Here is a 21023-nt window from a genome sequence, read left to right on the forward strand (position 1 = left end):
GAGCTAATTCCCCTTACCTACTGTAAGAGAATAATTTAAGGGTGTTGCATACAGTATAATCCCTTAAATGGTTCTCTTAGTTAAGGGTAATTGTTAAATGTTTCACGACAGCGACCCAGATTTGTTGTTATAAAATACTATTGTTGCCGTGGATATGCAACAAAAAAAACGTAAGTTTTTTTTTTTTGCAACACCCTTAAGTTTAAATTAAACATAAGGGTGAACTTAAAGGTATAGTGGAAGATTTTCACGAATTATTTAAAAGAACCGCCCCTCCATATTATTAAAAAAATGCACACGCAACACTCCCGAGAGGGAACGCCTGTTAAACGCGTGCACGAGACAGAGAGAGAGAGCATGCAGGAGCCTAGTTCTTCTCTTCGCTCTGTTTACAAGTTGCTGTCGGCATGTTTACCGTGTCTGTGCGGTTCATGACTCATGCCAGGGCTAGCATCGCTAATCATAGCTTACATCAACTTTTACTAGCAGTGATTTTAAATGGATTTCTCCAAATAGCATGAAAAAATGTACCTTTCCAGTAGAAACTTCGCGTGGGAAGCCCAACCTGTCCTTTTAGCTCACGCCAGCGTGTGAAATAGTCTTCCATAAACAGTCTGGTCTTGTTTCTTTCTTTATAGTCCTTTCTCTTCTTGCCATACAATTCGTAGACACTTTTTCTCTTGTGACCCTCAGACATTTTGAAAAAAAACACAGCGAGAATGCGAGCTTCAATGAATGGTTGAAACCGTAGCACAACACACATACATGTGAAAGTGCGCATGTACAGAAAGCGAACCTAGAGGCGAGCACGTACAACGGTTATACGTCAACATATAATCAGAATGATTGACATCTGGGATGACCAATAGTCTTGATGATCCACCCCGGAAAACGAAAATCTTCCGCTATACCTTTAAGAGAAAATTACACTTAAGGTGCTTTATGCAACCGGGCCCTGTTGCTTTATACTGTAGCATATTCAGGTCATGCATCATGTTTTTTAAAAGTAACTAGTAAAGTAACTAATTACTTTTAAAAATAAGTAATCAGTAAAGTAACAGGATTACTTTCTTAGGGAAGTAATGTAATCAATAACTAATTACTATTTCCAAGTAACTTGACCAACACTGGTGGTAAGTGTTGACCTGTAAGCATTTTCCATGTATGTAGAATGTTCTGAGTATATTCAAGGACTGATCTCTAGGCACACATATTTTTGCTAGTCAAACTGATGTACTTCAGCATGTGAGCAGAGCTGTACTAGAGTTTCCTCATTCTTCAGAAATGAAACCTAAGTGTGGTGCTATGCATCAGTGAACAATTTCTTGCCTTTTCGTGAAAACCACCATAAGTGGAAACATGCACTACTGTGGTTTATAATTGTAAACCTGACTTAGCTAATGCTGACAAACTTGAGCAATTATAAGTTCTCCCTGCTGCCACAGAGATTGAAAGATGAGCAAATATATTTTCAATGTGATAATTTTAGTTGGTAAGTAGCCTATATGTTGCTTAACTTAATCTAGTATTCTAAATTTTAGTTTAACAGTTAGAGTAAGCGATTAATAGAACATATACATTTGTTATATTATTGTGTAATATCCCTTGATTTTTTTTAACTTTTTACCCCAGGTATCGCCTCTCAGTGCTGGATATGTGCATCCATTGTGGATATGATTGTCCAACACGAACAAAATGTTACTTTGTCCTGTAATGTAAATGCCAGCTCTACATTGGAATGGTTTCATTTGAGATCAGAAAAGATGACTTTACTAATATTTGCAAAAAGAGGAAATATAAAGAAAAAAAAGTTTATTATTGAACATAATGAGGATGCAAGCCACTATCAGCTAAAAGAAGAGAATATAACTAAGTATGTAAGCCTAGCAATAGTTGGGGTTGGAGAGCCTGACACTGGCTTGTATTACTGTTCTACGCGAATCAATGGAAATGGAATGCATTTTGGGACTCCTGTCAGACTCACATTTACAGGTTAGTGCTGCTCAGATTGTCTAAAACATAACTTACTTATCATTAAAATTCTGGTAATTTTATGGAAATAGTGTGTCTACTACTAAGTAAAATAAAAGAGTTTAGTGAATCACTTTCCCCCTGTGGTCAATAATTTTAGTCATCTTTGAGATTTCAAAGTGCGGGAATGAGACTGTCTTTGGGAAACACAAATTTTATAGAGAAAATACTCAGCAAACAATAATAAAAACTTGATTTTCACCACAGAGGGACTTTAAAATTCATATTTTAAATTATTTTAATCTATTACCACATTAAAGAACACATATTAAAGGGGTAAGTGTTTAGGGGCATATGAATGTTTTAAAAAATAAATAAATAAAAATAAAAGTGTCAGTTGCACTGGCGGAACTAGAATTTTATACATAGGGTGACCAAGGCTACTTTTTTTGGGGTCCATAGTCCGTGAAAGAAAACAAATGTAGCATGTATCAAAAAAGCATGAATGAATCTGAAGTATATGGAATAAAATTCAACTATATATGTAAATATGGATTCATCTGTTTTAAGAAGTTACAGACAGTGGTGGACTTAGGCAAAGTTTAGCAATTGACTTGGACCCTGATCTACCAAGGGGCCCCAAAACGCAGGGTGTACTTGGTTGAGCTGCCACTTTTTGCCAAAACATTTAGTTTTGAAAATTGTTTTGTTTTTAATTTTGTTAAAATTTTCCTGTATTTTCAGTTTGTATCTTAAATATGGGTAGGTTTCTTCAAAAATACCAAATTTTGAGCAAAAAGCTGAAATATATGCATTTTTGAAAAGGTATTTTGTAAGAGATCAGATTCAGAACGATTATCAAAGCATACACGTCGTTTAAAATCTGTAAAATTAGTTTTTGCCTCAGTCTTTTATAAATTGGGTAGTGGATAATAGCGGAATTACAGATTACCGTAAAAACTCATTAGGACAGCGTCATTGGCAGGAAATTTTTTTCTCTTAATTGACAAGATATCTCATCAATGTCGAGGAAAGAAATAATTGGATATTCTATTTAATTCTATTTGGTATTTTTCAGTGAATCCCCATCAAAGTTTTATTGTTATTATTACATCTGCACGAATATGCCTTAATTATATTTTACAGTGGATCATTTCATGTGCATTGCACACACGCGAGCAGCTCAACTAAGAGTGAAAAAACAGTTAGCTGCCAATCACACCATGCAGGTTTTAAAAGCTTAAAACGCGAGGCGGAGAGCACTGCCTTTATTTAATTGATTTAAGAAAAGAGCAGTGCGGTGCATTTTTTTATACTGTAAACATCTGTCACCACGACAGAAGGCCCTCCTCTCCCCACATTTATTTAATGCAAGCACAGTGCAGTGTTAATGATCAAACTCTGTAATGGTTGGCTGACAATAATAAATATTCGTATAAGGAAAAAATTATAAATATTCGTATTAGGAATAAAACTTTTTTTAAACTGTGCGTAGCTCTGAATCAGTGGTCTTCACTATTTTTTTCATGAGAGCCACACTGATAGGTCAGGGTCAATAGGAGAGCCGCCTTTACCGCAAAGTATCAAAAGTTACATCCAGTCATAAATAGCATGTCTGTTTATCAATCTGTTGCAATGCAATAAATAAAAGGGCAAATCATTCTTTATCATTTACCAGTCAAATTTGTAACTGAGACAATATGATTTCCCTTAATGACAAAAACAGGATTTTAATGCTAAGCATTCTTATAATATGCATATGCAGTGCCCCCTGAACCACTAGGGGGCCACCTTTCTCGTAATTTCATGCAGCACTGCACAGACCGGTTGGCGAGTGACATTACTGTACCGCGACCCGCGAGGGCAATTCGAAAGCATAACAAGCAGTCTTACCTCACGTTACTTTACTGTCATATGACGATCGCTCTTTCCAAGCACTGTATGAGATTGAACAGGCTTATCGATGTGCATCTTGATCTAATTAGGTATGGTTTTCTAACAAAGTTAGCATCCGGAGCAGAGAAGACAGAAAAAGTGCATGCCTGCATGATCATATCACTGTATTATTTACTGCCATGCGAGCCACAAATGAAAGCTTGCTGAGCCGCGCAATGAAGAACATTGCTCTGAATAGTTAGGCCTTCTGCACTTCTGGAATTTAACGTTGGTCATTATGGTGGTACTTGGAGAGCCATGGGTGTAAAACATGGGTCTTCAACCGGGGGTCCTGCAGGGGGTCCGCCAAATGATGTTTGACCACAAGCTATATTTTGCTAAAAACGTAAAATATATGTACAAAAAAAGTTACATGTCCCCTTTAAGTTGTGCACGTGCGTGGCCGCGAAGGCGCGCGTTCAGTTTAACAAGCGGACCAAAATAAAATATCTGAAGACTATAAATGTACACTCAGGAAGCAGCAGTAGCGACAGAAAAGGCATCATAAAACAGGTAAATCTTATAGGCATGTGTGTCTTTCTTTCAGAAAGTTATTTTAGGATCAGTGCGACATTGTCTCATCTAAGTTATATTTCTGAACTTGGACAGCTGTTTCACGCGGTTCAGATTTAAAGCGCTAACTCAAAAGGCAAATGACGCCAGACCGCGTCTGCATTATAAACTTTGACAAAACTATCGCTCGGTTTTAAAAATGTATGAAACGCGCACAGTGATGGTGCTTTGTGCAAGATTCATAGTCAGGTTGAAATCCGCCTCTCAAAAAGTTGCCCCAAAGAGATGCGCGTGGACTCAATGCATGTTGTTCTCCTGAGTCTGATATAAAGCTATGCAGAAAATAAACCTGCGTTACTCAATCTCGTGACAATGACGATACACGAGAAAGGCAACAAACCTCTGAATTATAAAGTAGCACAACCTCTATCCCCACCAGAATAGAGAGTCTCTTTGTGTCATTCACCATGATCAGTCATCTTTATAAACTGAAAGCCCAGGTTCAGGTAAATTCACAATAAAATGAAAATCTATTACACTGCAAATACCTTAAAATAATATTATATTATTTTTATTTTATTCACATTCATATTATTATTATTATTATTATTATTATTATATTCATATAAAAACTAAATCTACTTTAACAAAAAAAAATTATGCATGTACAACAACAGCATAATATTGCCAATGTACTGTCTTAATATAGTATCGCTGTGTGACAATATGGTTTGTTTTTTATAAAACAGTTCCAGTCCTTGATTCTGATTGGTCAATAGTTGTACTTTACTACACTTTGCGTTGTGCCTAATACGAAAAGGCAGCCTCTCGTACCTTACTGATTACTTAAATATATCAGTTTTACACATTTAGTATCAGGGGGTCCCTGCTTCATGCCTCTCTCATCTAAGGGGTCCCTGACCCAAAAAACGTTGAAGACCTCTGGTGTAAAAAGTTTGAGAACCACTGGTCTAGACTATCTTAACTACAAAGGCTTTTACTCCATCAATATGCAGGCCATATGTGATGCAGATGTAAGGTTCCTGGACATCTTCATGGGTTACCCAGGGTCAGTCCATGACACAAACGGGCACTGGAAGTCAAACCTACCTTTGCACCTCAGGTAAATGCTACCTGTGCATTCTTACAGAATGTGTGCTTGGACAATGGGGACACACTGGATCCTGATGAGGATATTGCCAGGAACGATCTTGACCCCTATCCTCCCCATGAACCAGTGGCACTTAACAAAGCCTCAGGGAATGCTACATGAGATGCACTGGCTGCCAAAGTTTCTGGGATTGTGCAGGCCACATGAAGAGACATCTCCTTCATGAGAATTATATATATATATATATATATATATATATATATATATATATATATATATATATATATATATGTAATATATTTAAGAATTGTATAGTAATTTGATATTGTTCTTCTACTGTCTTGCCCCAAGTTCTAAACTGTTGGCATTCATGTGTTTGTATTGTTGTATAATTGTTATTGTTACATATTTTCTTATTGCATTTTTTTTTTATAACAGCCTGAGAACTAAGAAAGGAAGTTTTTAATGATGAGTAGGCATGTTCTTACATTGGTATTATTTTTTGTTCCAGGAGTGGAGTGGGGTGTAGTAGGATTTCTACAATTGTTTGCATTAAATCTTTTAAAACACACTACATATGGTGACTGTGCTTCATAGAAATTATCCACATCTAGAAAAGCCTTTTTTACACATCTAGAAAAGCCCATATTTACTAGTCAATATTACAACATATGTAAATATAACAATAATACATATTCGAATATATAAATTATATAAACTCTAAAACATAAATATATATTTAATTAATATGTAAACAGTTGTGCAATTGAACAGGTAATATTTAGAACAATAAAACATATTTAAATGTAAATTATATAAATTCTTAAAACAAATAGATTTCATTTATATGTAGACAGTTGTGCAATTGACCAGGTAATTATTTTCACATCTTTTCAATCATTCTTTCAAAGAGGTCTAAAAACCTCGATGACTTCGCCTTACTCTCTTCATGGCACCTTTGCTCCTGAAGGGCCTCCTCGGTCAGGAACTCCAAAATATGATTGGACCTCCTCCTAGATGTCGTGGCACTTGTTGCTGCTGGAGTACTGGTTGGCATTCTACTGGGTCCTCTGTCAGAGGTCCAGGATGCTGCTGTGGTGGAGAGCTCTGAGGTGGAGGGCTCCACAATATCCTAAAGAAATGAACTAAATCGTGTTACTTTTTAGAAGATTTTCAGGAAATATCTCCTCATGAAATTGATGAAGGATGTTTACGAATCTGATGTCAGTGGAATTCATGAAAGTACTAAATTACATGGTAAATGATTAGTCTCAACATGAGGATTGTCTTGAGATCCTCTGCTCTGGTTGGAATGATGCCACCACCACAGGGGGGTCCATCGCAGGCCGGGCACCCAAAACCTTGTGCATGTCTCCATAGTACTGCCATGTAGCAACAGTGACCTCACCCTGGTCTGTCCCTAGGTAATCTAGCTCTACCAATATCAAACCAGTTCACCGGTAAAATCAATCAAGGAATAGTAATATAAAGCAAATTCACCTCACACCAATTTCACCTAAAAACCAAAATATGAAGTGTCATGCCAAGGATTATCAGCTCGACAAATAGTGCATAACTTCAGCTGCCTTCGACCTAGCGGTTAACTAGCAATTCAAAACAAAAACATTATAATTGAACATTTTTTTAAAGTATCATAAAACATAAGTGTCATTTTTATAATAATCAATTAAACTGGTGAAAATACTTACATTTGTGCGACTCCTTGACAGGTCGACGTTCAGCCATAAAAAAGCATGATGCTGGCACTTACGAGAAATGTATACGCTTTACCCCTCTCTTTCAAGTGTGGTCCTCCGCAAACATTGTTTCAAGGGTTATGTGGCCCTACACCTTGGCCCTAGCCCTTAATCAAAATAAGAATTGAGACACCACTTCCCCTAACCTGAACGCACAAAACCGAGGAGGAGGGGTAAGGGGTAAGACAGAGAAATGAGACGCAGCCTTAGTCTGCCAAAATGTCTGCCCAGCCCCAGTAAAGATTGTGATTTATTCCCCAATCTTTACACAAAGTTGTGTTAGCTTTAACCCAATTTAAATCTCATATGAAAACGGCCCTGGTTCCGCACTGTATTTTTCTCTGTTATTATGCTAATTTTTCAAGTTCATGTAGATTCCGCAGCCACAGCACAGAGCAGAGTAGAGTGAACATCACAGTACAAGATGTGTAGATTAACTGATAAATGACATCTACATCTGTGTAGTATAAAGATGTACAGGTATATATGAAGAGTTTGGTTCCAAAACGCAATAAATCCATTTTAACAAATTTTGGTAAAAACGTTTTCTATAGCCTACCAAGAAAGTGACAAGATGAAAACCACTATTTTCTGTTACAAACTTTCCCATAGCATTTTTAGGTTATAAAAACATAAAAAATTCAAATCCATAACTTGATTTTCAAAGATTTATTATAAAAACTGATTATTTTTTCCACAAAATGCAATAAATCCATGACAAGTTTTTATTAAAAATGCTATAAATCTATTGAATCAATCACCTATATAAATGTGCATTCATCTTTGCCATGTTATATTCATTTAGTTGACTAGTTGTACACACTAATTAAAAAATATAAACATTAATGTCATTAATCAAAACACTTACTTTGTCATATTAAGATCCCTGTCATTGCGTTATACTTGGGACGTCGTCGCTTAATGTTTTTCACAGCGATCAGCTGTAAAATGTTTTGGTCCTGCTCGATTTTCGTTGACTTTGAGTAAAATTATGGAAAGTTTTTCATAAGATCCCCTGGGGTCAATGTGTTATCATGACAGAAACTTGATGCTGTCGGTCCGGGCAAACAAGCACCCGTCTCCCGAGTGCCTCTGCATGAATTATTAGATGTTGATGGCTTACGTTTCTTTCCCGTCACAGAAAACCATCACAGGTTTATCAATGCTATTAAAGTATTATTTTGTTTTTGTTTGTTTGTTGATCACGAAGTATAAAGTAGATGAGGAAAACTAGGATTCCGTGTACTCAGCGCGCCGCCATTGTTTGTTTACATTGCAATGGTGCGCTGCAATCTGTGGAGTGGATTTATGGCATTCTGTAGAAAAGGGGGAGTGGCGTTTATTGCATTTTGGGAAAAAAGGGAGAAAACATGACAGAATAACACGGCATATATTGGATTTTGCGTAAAATTAAGAATTTACTTTTTAATACTGACCTGATATAATACTGATTCTGGCAATAACTAATTTTTTTTCAAAAATGGTGTTTATTGCGTTTTGGAACCAAACTCTTCATATATTTTAATCTTAACCTCATTGGGGGCTGACACTTGGGTAACCTCTAGAAAAAAGGTTGTATGCCTTTGAGAGAGAGACATAAAAATACAGGAATGGCTGCATTATGTGCATAGTTGGGGCCCCCTTACATGGAATTGCCTTGGGCCCCCAAATCACTAAATCTGGCCCTGTGGGTAGGCTACTGTATGAAGCACGACGCACGTCACGTTTTCACGTTCAAGGCGGCAATCCAGTCCAACACAGTGAATCTAATAATCATACAGTATCACTTCAAGAATAAAACATGGCATTGGGTTTTGTTGTAAAAAAAAACAGTGCAAAAAAAAGAAAGGCCAATCTAGGCTATTTTAGATAAGCATGGACTTTATTCAGTCCACAGAAAGACGAATAATACACACACTCTTCCACTGTACGCTAAAAAATTTTTGCAACGATTATCTCTTGATAATTGTTTTTAACAATGTGCTGCGCTGCCGCTCGCGAAATATGCATGTTGTTTACAGTTTTTTTAATTCGCTTTGGTACTATTTTCACAAGTAAGGTGTACATTTTCAAAACTCTTAGTACAAAAATCCAAACTGATCACACTTGTAACACAGCTAGTCATTCTTTCAAAACCTGATGTAATGCTTTCAGTGAGTTGCACATGTTTTCAGTCCAAATAATCATTGTTTCAAATGCAAGATTATTGTAATATGTAATGAGAACATATGGTTTAATCACCGAAACACAACGGTATGATCTTCTTTCAGTTTAGTACTTTTAACAATCAGTTCATCCAACAGCAAACAATGCAAGATACGTGTTTCAAATCAGCCTTAAAAGTGCTGAAATTAATATGCTACAATACAGTTTTTTTTATTCGCTTTGGTACTATCCTCACAAGCAAGGTGCACATCCTCAAAACTCCCAGCACAAAAATCCAAACTGATCACACTTGTAACGCAGCTAGTCATTCTTTCAAAACCTGATGTAATGCTTTCAGTGAGTTGCACATGTTTTCAGTCCACATAATCATTGTTTCAAATACAAGATTATTGTAATATGTAATGAGAACATTTGGTTTAATCACCGAAACACAACAGTATGATCTTCTTTCAGTTTAGTAATTTTAACAATCACTTCATCCAACAGCAAACATTACAAGATACATGTTTCAAATCAGACTTAAAAGTCCTGAAATTAATATGCTACAGTACTAAAAAATACATATTACACAGTTTCACATTAGGCAATACACTTACATTACTTACATAATCTATCATTTCCAAAATATCCATCCTATGTGTAATCAAGTGAAGGATCAATGAAGACATCCTCTACAATCATTTGAGCAAATTACAGTCGTTTTTATTTTTCAGATATAATTGTAACATAGCTATACTTTCTGTAATGTAACTGAATGAGAACATAACATTTAGTGCACACATAACATTACTGTAATTTGGATCAAGCCTGTCTTGAGCATTTGGCCGTAGATTTTTGTCCACCTCTTTGAGGTCTCTGTGGGTGCCCATGCCCACCTCTCTGATGGATCTTTGTCCACAAGATCTTCTTATTCCTTGCTGTCTGTCCTGCTTCATGTTGAAATAAATTGCCAGTGTTTACACCCCCACTTTTACAGTATATCTACTGTAATGATCAACTGTGGTTACCACTATGTAAAATCCATTAGCAATAAAGAGTATTTATCATGTGTGGTTACACATAATTTATATGTTTGTACAAACACACATTTTATTTCTGTAGTTCTCAAAATCCATATACTGTATATTGCCTAAATAAAAATACATAGGTTTACCAAATGGTTCAGTGATTAACCATTAAGATCAGTTGGATTTAGTGCAGGTCAAATGTATTTATGCAAATGAGATGAGAAGCATATCAAAAGTATTGTGAGCATTGCATTGTGAAAGACAATTACTTCAAATGAAATGTATTTCTTTGATGACACAATGATTAAGTGAAATGATTAAGTGAAAAAATGTATAATTTTGTGTGTTGTACTAAGTCAATTGAACATGTGATTACATGTTTGAAAAAAATGACTTTTTGATTATCTGCTTTGAGTTTTGTACTAACAGTTGTGAGGTTTTACCACATGATTCTGAAAATTGTACCAAAGCGAATAAAAAAAACTGTAATAGGGAAGTGAATTTTTTGAGGGAGTGAAAGTATAGTGATTAAATTTGGGGTCACCCCTCTGGCTTAGCCATTAATATTAAACAGGGTTGTAAGATAAAGTGCCATCCATACAAATAAAAAACTAATGTATTTCACACATTTTAAAATTTGCTTTGTCAAGATGTTCAGTATGGCAGTGAGAAAGAATTATTTATAAATAACGTTTTGTCTTTGACCCTTAACTATTTCGCCGCCATTGACGAGATAACTTGTCAATTAAGAGAAAACGCTTCCCTGCCAATTACGAGAATTTCCGGCTTTCCGCAATACCGCTTTTATCCACCAGGGCAACTGCAGCAACTTATACAACCCGGAAGTAGCGCCTCACGTGCAAGAGAAATAACTCTGTGTATGTTTTAAAGATCGCTCTGCATCTGATCTCTATCAAAAGCCCTTCACAAGGGCTTGAAAAATCATGAAAAATGCTGGTGCTGGCTGGCAACTTTTTTAAAAAGATGCTGGGGGGGAAAGAGTTAATATGGCATAAGTAAAATATTTGATGTGTATAGCTTTTAACACAAAAAAAAATCCTTTATTTTGTGTGTGACGTTTAGTCAAGTCTTTACTTTTTTTTGTTTTTCTCTGTCTTAAAAGCTTTGTCACTATATTGATTATTATGTTTGGAATAAACGTTTGAAAATCTGTTGTTTTTTGTGTACCATTGCGAAATGCACAGAACACAGTTCTTCCAAAAATAAAAATTAACGCCATGCTGTTCCAAACCCGCAAGTCCCTTGATCGTCTTCGGAACACATATAAAGATATTTCTGATATAAACCAGGATAAAATTATGGCTTACAGGGGGACTTTAAATAGAGTTTGTGTGTGTGTGTGTACCTGGTAGGAATACCAATATTTTTGTGACCTTGTGGGGACATTTTGAGGTCCCCATGAGGAAACAAGCTTATAAATCCAACAGAATGATGTTTCTTGAAACTTTGAAGTAGCAGAAAGGTTTCAGTGATGGTTGGGGTTTGGGGAAGGGAATAGAATATACAGTTTGTACAGTATAAAAACCATTACGTCTATGGAATGTCCCCACAAAACATGGAAACATGTGTGTGTGTGTGTGTGTGTGTATATTGCCCTTATTGTGTTTAGCCAACATTTATTTTCCGTACATTAGGTTACTTTCTAATGAGAGGTCTTTGTTCTCTTTTGTAGATGAGCTGAGCTTGTTGCTTATTCTTTTAAAACCGCCCTTCCAAATGTTCCAGTGAAACTTTGTGGTTTTTGTGTTTCAGATGCTAAACTGAGGGGCTTTTCCAATGCAGCAGATAATGTAGACTGCAGCACACGTTTGATCTGTGCTTACTCTGCATGTGGGTTGTGTGGTATTATTTGTGTTTGTGTGCTTTGTTATAAGCAAGGTGAGAAACCGTAAATTCTTTCCTTAATCCTCTTAATCATTTTAAATGTCGTTGTTGTGTTGTGCCTACATACCGTAGCAATTTTATTACTAATACTTCCACTAGCTCACTCAGAGAAGCCAACTACAATTTTACAAATTTAAAGGGGTTTCAAGGATCCAAATAGTAATTCTATTGTTTTTTTGTTTGTTTGTTTTAGTAGTAGTAAAAAATTAAGCATTTTTAAAATTAAGGTTTTACAACAGTTACTATATTTTTTTGGTTTATGTGTAGTAAAATCATAGTAAGCATTTTTATGGCCTACAGAAACCAGTCTAATTATGATTTTTGTATTAGAACAATAAAAGTGGTAATTAAGCTTCAAACTAAACATGTTTACTACACTTTTACGATAAGGTTTAAGTCAGTATATTATATTTGTTGAGGTAATTTAATAAACTATGTGACAAGGCAGAAGTAGGGTGCAGCTGGCAGTTACAGCGAGCTGGTATGCATAACTTGCCATATCACATCAAAATGTGTAACAGATTTGTGATCTGACTGTGTAGCTTCTATGTATAACTATATTTTTAATTAAACATTTTAAAATTTTGATTTAGCCTAAGGCTCAGCTAGGGCTGGTTGTCACAACCACCGCAAAAACCATGGTAAAGTGTGACACGCAGTGGTGTGCATGTCACTAACTATAAAAACTATAAAAGACAATCTTGCCCAACGAGATGTCTTCAAGTTTGTTGGAATGCCAGCAGACTCAGAGTAAGTGCACTACTTGTAATGGGAGGCAACTGATATCAATAATGACCCACTGGCTTGGGGGCAGAACAATGATGCAAGATATAGGCGCCGACCCCATGGGTGCTCCGGGGCTCAGTTCAAGCACCCATCGAAATAGCAAGCATCACTTGCTTCACATTTCGCGTCTAAAACCAAGTGGTAAGCTTTCGCTTTCCTCCTTTTGAAGCGCTTGGTCGCTCCAGAGCATCTGCCGTTTCTAAGAAACTTAAGCATTGCTTGACGTTGTAATGAGCATCAACCAGCAGAAAAAAACTGTGTCTATGAACGTCTACACGCACGTTTGTTAAGAAACGAATATCTGAACCTACAATTTTTATATTTTAAAATGTACACTTTTAGAATGAATGTGTTAAAAACAACACAATCAGTGTTACATCCAACTCTGTGTTATTATTGGAACAACACAATTTGTGTTATTTTTACACAAAATGACACATGTTAAAAGCATAACAAAAAATGCGTAAAAAATTTACACATCCTTTGTAGGCATTATCTATAAGCCTAAATGCATCAATGCCCACATGCCACAAGTTGTGCTTACTAAAACAGCACATGCCTAGTGGCAAAACATTTCAGACAATGAAATGTGGATATGGACAAATTGACAATGCATGTTATGTTACATTGTGTGTTGCTGTAATTAGTGTGTTTTTGTTTCAGGTTCTTCTGGACACTCTTGCATCAGTTGTCTGAAAGCAAACTCAAATTCTAAGGTGGGTTAGACTCTGAAAAGAAAACGTGGCTGTTGTGTCTTATTGGATAATATGAATAGTTTGGTTCCAAAATGTCTCATTCCAATTAATATCAATCAAACTGCACTTGGTTTGTTTTGATTTGAACCTTCATTACCAAAAAATCTGAGTTGCTGATCGTTACACGGGAGCTCTGAGTGTCTAGTTCATGGTCTGCACTTTGATTTGGTCCATGCGCCTTGCTCGTGCACCCACAACCCTGCACCTTCTGCGGACAAGGCTCTTCAGGGGCCATTGAAGATAAACATATTTGCACTAAATGCTGTACAAATCCCTTTCACTACACAAGCTAAGCAGTGGCGGAACTAGAATTTTTTTAATGGGGTGGCCAGGGGGTGGCCAAAGCTACTTTAGGGGGTCCATAGTCCATAAAAGAAAATGACATGTAACCATGTATCAAGAAAGCATAAATGAATCTTTTGATCGCATTAGATGTAAACATAATAAGGGTAAATTTTAAATCTTTCTACTGTATTTCTTACATCTGATTTACTGTCTGTTAAAGGGATTCACCCAAAAATGAAAATTTTGTCATCATTTACTCACCCTTATGTTGTTCTGAACCTGTATTTTATTTTAATAAACACAAAAGAAGATATTTTGATAAATTATGGTAAGCACACAATCCATTGAATTCCATCATGTTGTTTTTATTCCTACTATGGAAGTCAATGGTTAACAGCTGTGTGCATACCATCAAAATATCTTCTTTTGTGTTCATTAGAAAAAAGAAATTCGTACAGGTTTAGAACAACATAAAGATGTAAAAATGATGACAGAATTTTCATTTTGTGAAGTATCCCTTTAATGAAGCAAAATATCAGGAAATCTAAACTCCATGATAAACCTTAAACTTACTTCAAACAGCAGAGCTCAACACAAAGGATGTTTCGATTAATCTTAATTTACGAAGATATAGAAGATGCAAAAGTTTTCTTTTTTCTTTTGATATTTAATTAACTTTAATGACAGAGAGACTTCAACAGGTTAGGCTAAGACCGAATGCAATAAAATGTTTATTCGTTTAAGACGTACAGTTACCAAATGTTTAGTATGAAAATGACCTAGACAGCTATTTTGACATATGAGCATTTGTCCGTTTAAGCCAAAAAGACGCGAATATGAAGTCGTTTAAACTCTGGCTGTGCACGCGCACTATCGGATATGCGCGTCGCGCTTTCAAGTTCAATGTGGTAATCCAGTCGAATTAACAATCATACAGTAGCCTATAAAGATCACGTCAAGAATGAAAACATGGTGCTGGGTTTTGTTGTAAAAAGAATTGGCAATCTTAGATTCAACCCACAAGACAATTACCACACTTCCAGCATGTACGGTGTAAATAAATCATGTGGTATTAGCAAAATGTACGACTTCTCTTACATCATTTTAAAGATTCCAAGCATTATGTAGACATGACATTTATCTTCTGATGGTATAAAAAGTATTCGTTAAGTTACAGTAATTTTTCTGACGCGTTTTTGAAAAGACGTCACTGATGGAGAGATAACAGAACGCGCATTATGTATATTTTCTTAATTTTGTGAAAAGCACAACATTCAGTTTTATAGACACACAAAAAATGACACTTGAACGTTTTAAATGATGTATAAATAATATCTGTATGTCCAAAATCAGCAGAGTAATCCAAGTCTCTTTGCGCAGTGATTGAAAAATAAAGAGTTTGCGCCGCGACGGCAGGGAGGGTTAATATTCATAATGTTTGTTTTTAACAATGTGCTGCGCTGCCGCACGTCGAAAATAAACATAGCGATTAAGTGAAAGTAGCGCATTAAATTTGGGGTGGCACACGGGGTGGCCAGTGACATGTCAAGGGTGTCCAGTGCCACCCTGGACACCCCTCTGGCTCCGCCACTGAAGCTAAGCGATTTTGCCGCTTGCTGTGTACCGTGAGAAACGCCCAACTAGCAGAAACCTATATTGACCACAGACTGTTTTACATATGTAAGAAAACAAAGAGAGTTAGAGCTGTTGAATTGAGTTAAAAAGAGTTCCACAATACTTTAATACTTTGTTAACGTGCAATTTTCTGTTTGTTCCAAGTATGCTGTATTCCGTCTTTAAAAATGGAAAGATGTTGTGTCTATTGAATAATACGTTGCTCTACTGTAAATCTCCCCTGGATGACACTGTGTTCGTACATGTTATAATGAAACTGTGTGTGATGAGAATAACATGAAGAAGAGAATAGTAAATAGAGTGATTCGATACTAGTTGTTTTCTGCCTGATATTGTCAAAGTTCTTAAATAACTGTGGCATATAAACAATGAGGCTTATTTTGTTGTTTTACAGGATGCAGAAGTGCAGTATTCCAGTCTCAGATTTGTCAAGCAGCCCAGAGGAGCTGCTACCACATCAGAAAATGTGACATATGCAACTGCAGCCAATAAAAGCTCCTGATTATGCAATGCACTGTATTTAATCTACATCGAATCCACATTTTTGCAACACAAATAAGACAACTGAAACACCACAAATAAATAATCATTTTAAAGAAAACAAGCACTTCAAGCAAGAGCCCAAAACTAAATTTTACTAAAAAGAAACAAAAAAAGAAATTTTTCTACGTGTTCCCTCAACCCTAACTTTTCTTGCCTTTAATACAAAATCATCAATTAGATCTTCTTAAGAAATCCACCAAGCAATTGTATGGTTAACACTAATGACAGCAAGTTCACTGAGGTGACATCATGGACCTCTGATAGGTTTGGATGAGCTCTAAAAGGCTGTCACAGTGTTTTCCCCAAAATATTTAAGGGCCCCTGAATTCACAGTATTTTATGTATTATGGTCTTGCTAGTAGCTAAACTAAACTCTACAACAAATAACTTGTCAAAATGTTTTGGTTTCCCAAAGATGAGGGAAGATGATGATTATGGATCACCGCTATGTGAAGGGAGGTTTGGCAGCCGATCTGTAGTTAAAATTGTATACATTATATAGTACACATTTTACACAGTAAGGTTAACTCAGTGTAGTTTTGATACGCTTTAGCTATGATTTGAAGTAAGGTAATATATTTGTTGTTTATTTTGCTTGTTATCCGCAGGGGAAACAGGTGTAGGATGATTCTAAGGGCCCACATACTTTTGGGGGGCCCAGAGGTCTTTTTTTATTAGTAACAGTAATAGTAGTAATGTAATAGAAATAAGAAATGTATCTGTACCAAAGAGTTACCAATAACACAAAGTTATGGCTTGTTTCTGCATTTCCAGCAACCCCCCCCCCCCATCCACTGCATAGTTTCGTACAGTCTTATGTAGCCTCAAGAGGACTGTCAGTCAGTTACTAAGTGACATCATTTGGTAAACTACCAAATTAGATATGTCTTTGATGAGAAAGTATAAGTCTGGACATCAGAAACTAAAAGAGAAGTTACAGAAATCAGAGGGTATAAAATTGGCTATATAACTTCCTTTTGCTGCAATGTTACCAACCACTACCTGCTAGGCAATTCAATAGGTTATGTTTATCGCCATTGAAAATGAGAAAAATAAATTTTTGTCCAGATATAGATCTTAAATTTGTAGCCACTTGCCAGCATTCTCCTGTTAGCAAATTATGCTAGTGGACTTTTTGCTAATTATCACTGTGTATGCTAGCGGAGTCTCTCATTCTCTTATCCCCAGAGATTTTCCCAAAACTCTTTTCTCAGATGAAGATGGTGGTAATCATTATGAATTCTGCTTGTAAAAACCAGAATAAAGTTTCAAATATAATTGTGAGATAAAGAGCGTCAGAGTTTGATTTCAATCGCTGCCATGAACTTAGTAAATATTAAAGATATCAAGTTTACATTTGAACAGAATGTTCTTTACATTATGTAGGATGATTTAATGTAGAAAACAGTGAATCTAAAAAATAAATACTTTAGCTGGGTTTTCACAGGCAGGGTCATAATTATCTATACTCTAAAAAAAAGGTTCCTTGTGGTTCTATATAGAACCGTGGGGTTCTGTACTTGGCTACATTGGAGGCCAAAGAACCTTTTTATAAAAATGGTTCTGTAATTCATGCAAGGCTTTTAACCGGTTCACGGAACGAAAATCAGAAACTTTTGATGTTTTGCAAGGAACAGAAACAAAACCAGAAACTTTCAAAAAAATATATGTTCCGGAACAGAATCGTTTATTTTAAATAATTTAAAACCGGTTCATATCGTTATTGTCAGGGTTTTGGTTCTGTTTAGTTCATAGTTATCATTATTCATCATTGCTCTTTGTGTTTGTTACCTTTTATTAGTCTCACCTGTGTTTGTTAATTATCATCATTAGTTACAGCTGTTAATCATTATCACTTACCCTTTATAGTTTGCCCTCATGTTCCTGTACATGGTCTTATCTCGTCTAAATGTATCCTGGTCATCGTGTTTGCTGTCTATCGCGATTAAAGTCCTGTAAGTATTATAATCCTGCCTGTTTGTCATCTTTAAGTTAAGAGAACTGTGACAGAAGATCAGACCATACGTTTGTGGCGTGTTAGTGTTTTTTCCCCTCGTGTTACAAGCTAGAGTTTTTTGTTTTCCGAAAAATCAGTTTCGTTTTTAGCTTTATTTATGGATTTTTCGTTTAAATAAGCACTTGGCAACGGACCTTCGCCACCCCCAGAGACCAGACGGACATCACCCTACCCGGAACTCCTGCAGTGCAACCTGCGAGCCAGAGCTACCCTCGGAGCCCAGCGTCGCCGAAACCCCGGATGTTCCCCCTGACCAGGTTGCGTGACCAGAGTTTCCGGGGTGCCGCCGCTGGAGCTGCTAATGACGTCCATCTCCCCGCAGCTGAGGGTGAGCCAATAATGGTCCCTGGGGTCAATAACATCAGCTTGGATTGTGCTTTGGACATTCCCCACCCCTCATCGTCACCACTGGTTCCGTCCAGCCCGCCCTTCGTAAGTCGCTGTTGGCCAGCGCTGTCGGTCCCGTCCGGTTTCACTTTCGGCTTTCCCGCACCAGCCAATCCGAAGCTACATCAGCGGACACAGCGTCACACCTCTGCTCATCCTCAGCGCGTCACCGGCGCTGGTTCGTCGGAGCCGAGTTGTGCCTCTCTGCCCACTGTCTCGGGGGTTTCTCCAGTTCTCCTCCCCCGCTCCCTGAGACCTAGAGGTCGCCTCGGCTCATCGGACCAGCGGCCTCGCTTCGGGTCTCCCCCCTCCTCTTCGTCAGCTCCCGTCCCCACTACAACGTCACCAGGCTTCGGTCACCCCTCTGGTTCCGCCCCTGGTCAGTCGTCGTCCCGCCCTCACCTCTGGGTTTTCCTCGTTCCCCTGTGTATCTCTCACTCCACCCTTCCGGCTCGTTGGGCTCCTCCTTCCCGAAGACGTCACCACGGGACTCCCTAGCTCTGGCTCCGCCTCGTGGCTCCGGAATCCACCTACGTCTCGGTCGGGAGACCCACCAGCTCCGCCCCGTCCCTCCGGATCCTCGGCTTCCCCCGAGTTCTCGGCTTGATTGGCCCCGCCCTGGATCCTCCCTCCTGTGTCTACGCTGTCGTCTGTCCCCTGGGTGGGACTAGGACTTCCATTACCCTGGCGCCTTCCGCCAGCGTCTCCACCCTGGGGCTTCGTCTCGTCTGGTTTCTGGGTCCTGCTCCAGACCATTTCCCTCCCCTGTCATCACTGTATTTTGGACACTTTCTGTTTTGTTTGTTGCTCCCTCCCACTCGCCTCTATTATTGGTCTTCATCTACGGCGCGAGGTCGTGCCTACCGGGAGGGGGCGTACTGTCAGGGTTTTGGTTCTGTTTAGTTCATAGTTATCATTATTCATCATTGCTCTTTGTGTTTGTTACCTTTTATTAGTCTCACCTGTGTTTGTTAATTATCATCATTAGTTACAGCTGTTAATCATTATCACTTACCCTTTATAGTTTGCCCTCATGTTCCTGTCCATGGTCTGATCTCGTCTAAATGTATCCTTGTCATCGTGTTTGCTGTCTATCGTGATTAAAGTCCTGTAAGTTTTATAATCCTGCCTGTTTGTCATCTTTAAGTTAAGAGAACTGTGACAGTTATTTTTTTCGTTCTTTGACAAGATTTCTGTGCAATCTTTTCCGCTTTTAGCTATCTTTGTGCACGGCCACTTCCGGTGAATGACTCAAGGAATACAGATTAATTTAGGGTTTAGTAATTTCTGTTAATACAGCTTTTCTTGCTATAGACGTCACTAGTTCACTTTTGTAAGATGCACCTAATGATGTTTTTGCACTACTGTTCATGGTATTATTGCAAATTCTTTATGTAATATAAAAACCTGCTATCATATAATTCTTTTGTTAGGGGCCATTTTCACATAAGATGGAAAGGCATGTCTAATTAAATATAATGCCTGTCATTAATCATATTGATTAAACATCTTATACTCGAAGAAAAGTTTTAGTAAAAATTTATAGTAATTAGTTAATACTGTTCCAATTTTTTTTATTTGTGAGAACACAAAACTTTGCAGTAATACCATATATTAAATTTTATTTTATTCCTTTTATATACAGGTGCTGGTCATATAATTTAAAAATCATCAAAAAGTTGATTTACTTCTCTATCATTGGTAAGATAATTACAAACGTGTTCAAATTAATGTGGTGTTAGCAGCAATGCAACTGTCACTGGCCCAATTGGCCAACTTAAATATTCAAGCACAAAAAACGTGAAACAGATCTCAATACTTTACTTGCGCGTTGTTTGATAAGTTTTGTTTGCTCGCACCCCTCAACCGCGAGCCCAACATGCATATTAGGGCTTCAGACAGCATGCAGTACAAGCAAATAGTAAAGGCAGCACGCAAATGGCAACTGAGTTCGTTTTCTCGCATAACATTTTAACAAAATTATCTCAAAATGCCATGATTGTAGTAGTACACAATAATTTACACAATAAATAAATATGCCTGTCATTAATCATATTGACTATACATCTTAATACTCGAAGGTTAGTTAATACCATTTTATTAGTTAATACCGTTTTCTTTATTTTTTATTTGTGAGAACACAAAACTTTGCAGAAATACCATATATTCAATTCTATTTTATTGCTTTATATTCAAAATATAAATAATTCCCCTATTTTCTATGGTTTCTTCTCTTTTAAAGCTGCTTTT

General features: G+C 37.1%; 1 protein-coding gene across 1 annotated transcript; it reads left to right on the forward strand.

Moving 5' to 3' along the window:
• Positions 1 to 1281: 1281 nt before the first annotated feature.
• LOC129455632 (uncharacterized) lies at positions 1282 to 19932 on the forward strand. The gene is made up of 5 exons (XM_055220400.2): positions 1282 to 1492; positions 1633 to 1992; positions 12234 to 12359; positions 13815 to 13867; positions 16221 to 19932. Exons 1-5 carry the CDS (start codon positions 1456 to 1458, stop codon positions 16326 to 16328), a joined length of 684 nt encoding a protein of 227 aa, XP_055076375.2. The 5' UTR covers positions 1282 to 1455; the 3' UTR covers positions 16329 to 19932.
• Positions 19933 to 21023: the final 1091 nt, after the last annotated feature.

Source organism: Misgurnus anguillicaudatus, chromosome 20, assembly GCF_027580225.2.
Source record: "Misgurnus anguillicaudatus chromosome 20, ASM2758022v2, whole genome shotgun sequence".
In the NCBI taxonomy this organism is placed as follows: Eukaryota; Metazoa; Chordata; class Actinopteri; order Cypriniformes; family Cobitidae; genus Misgurnus; species Misgurnus anguillicaudatus.

Bases quoted from the DNA above. Each gene is read 5' to 3' on its own strand.
- LOC129455632 (XM_055220400.2), top strand. From the start codon at position 1,456: ATGAGCAAATATATTTTCAATGTGATAATTTTAGTTG. The intron at 1,993-12,233 runs GTTAGTGCTGCT...TTTGTGTTTCAG, and splicing joins TGTCAGACTCACATTTACAG to ATGCTAAACTGAGGGGCTTT. The intron at 12,360-13,814 runs GTGAGAAACCGT...TTTTTGTTTCAG, and splicing joins TGTGCTTTGTTATAAGCAAG to GTTCTTCTGGACACTCTTGC.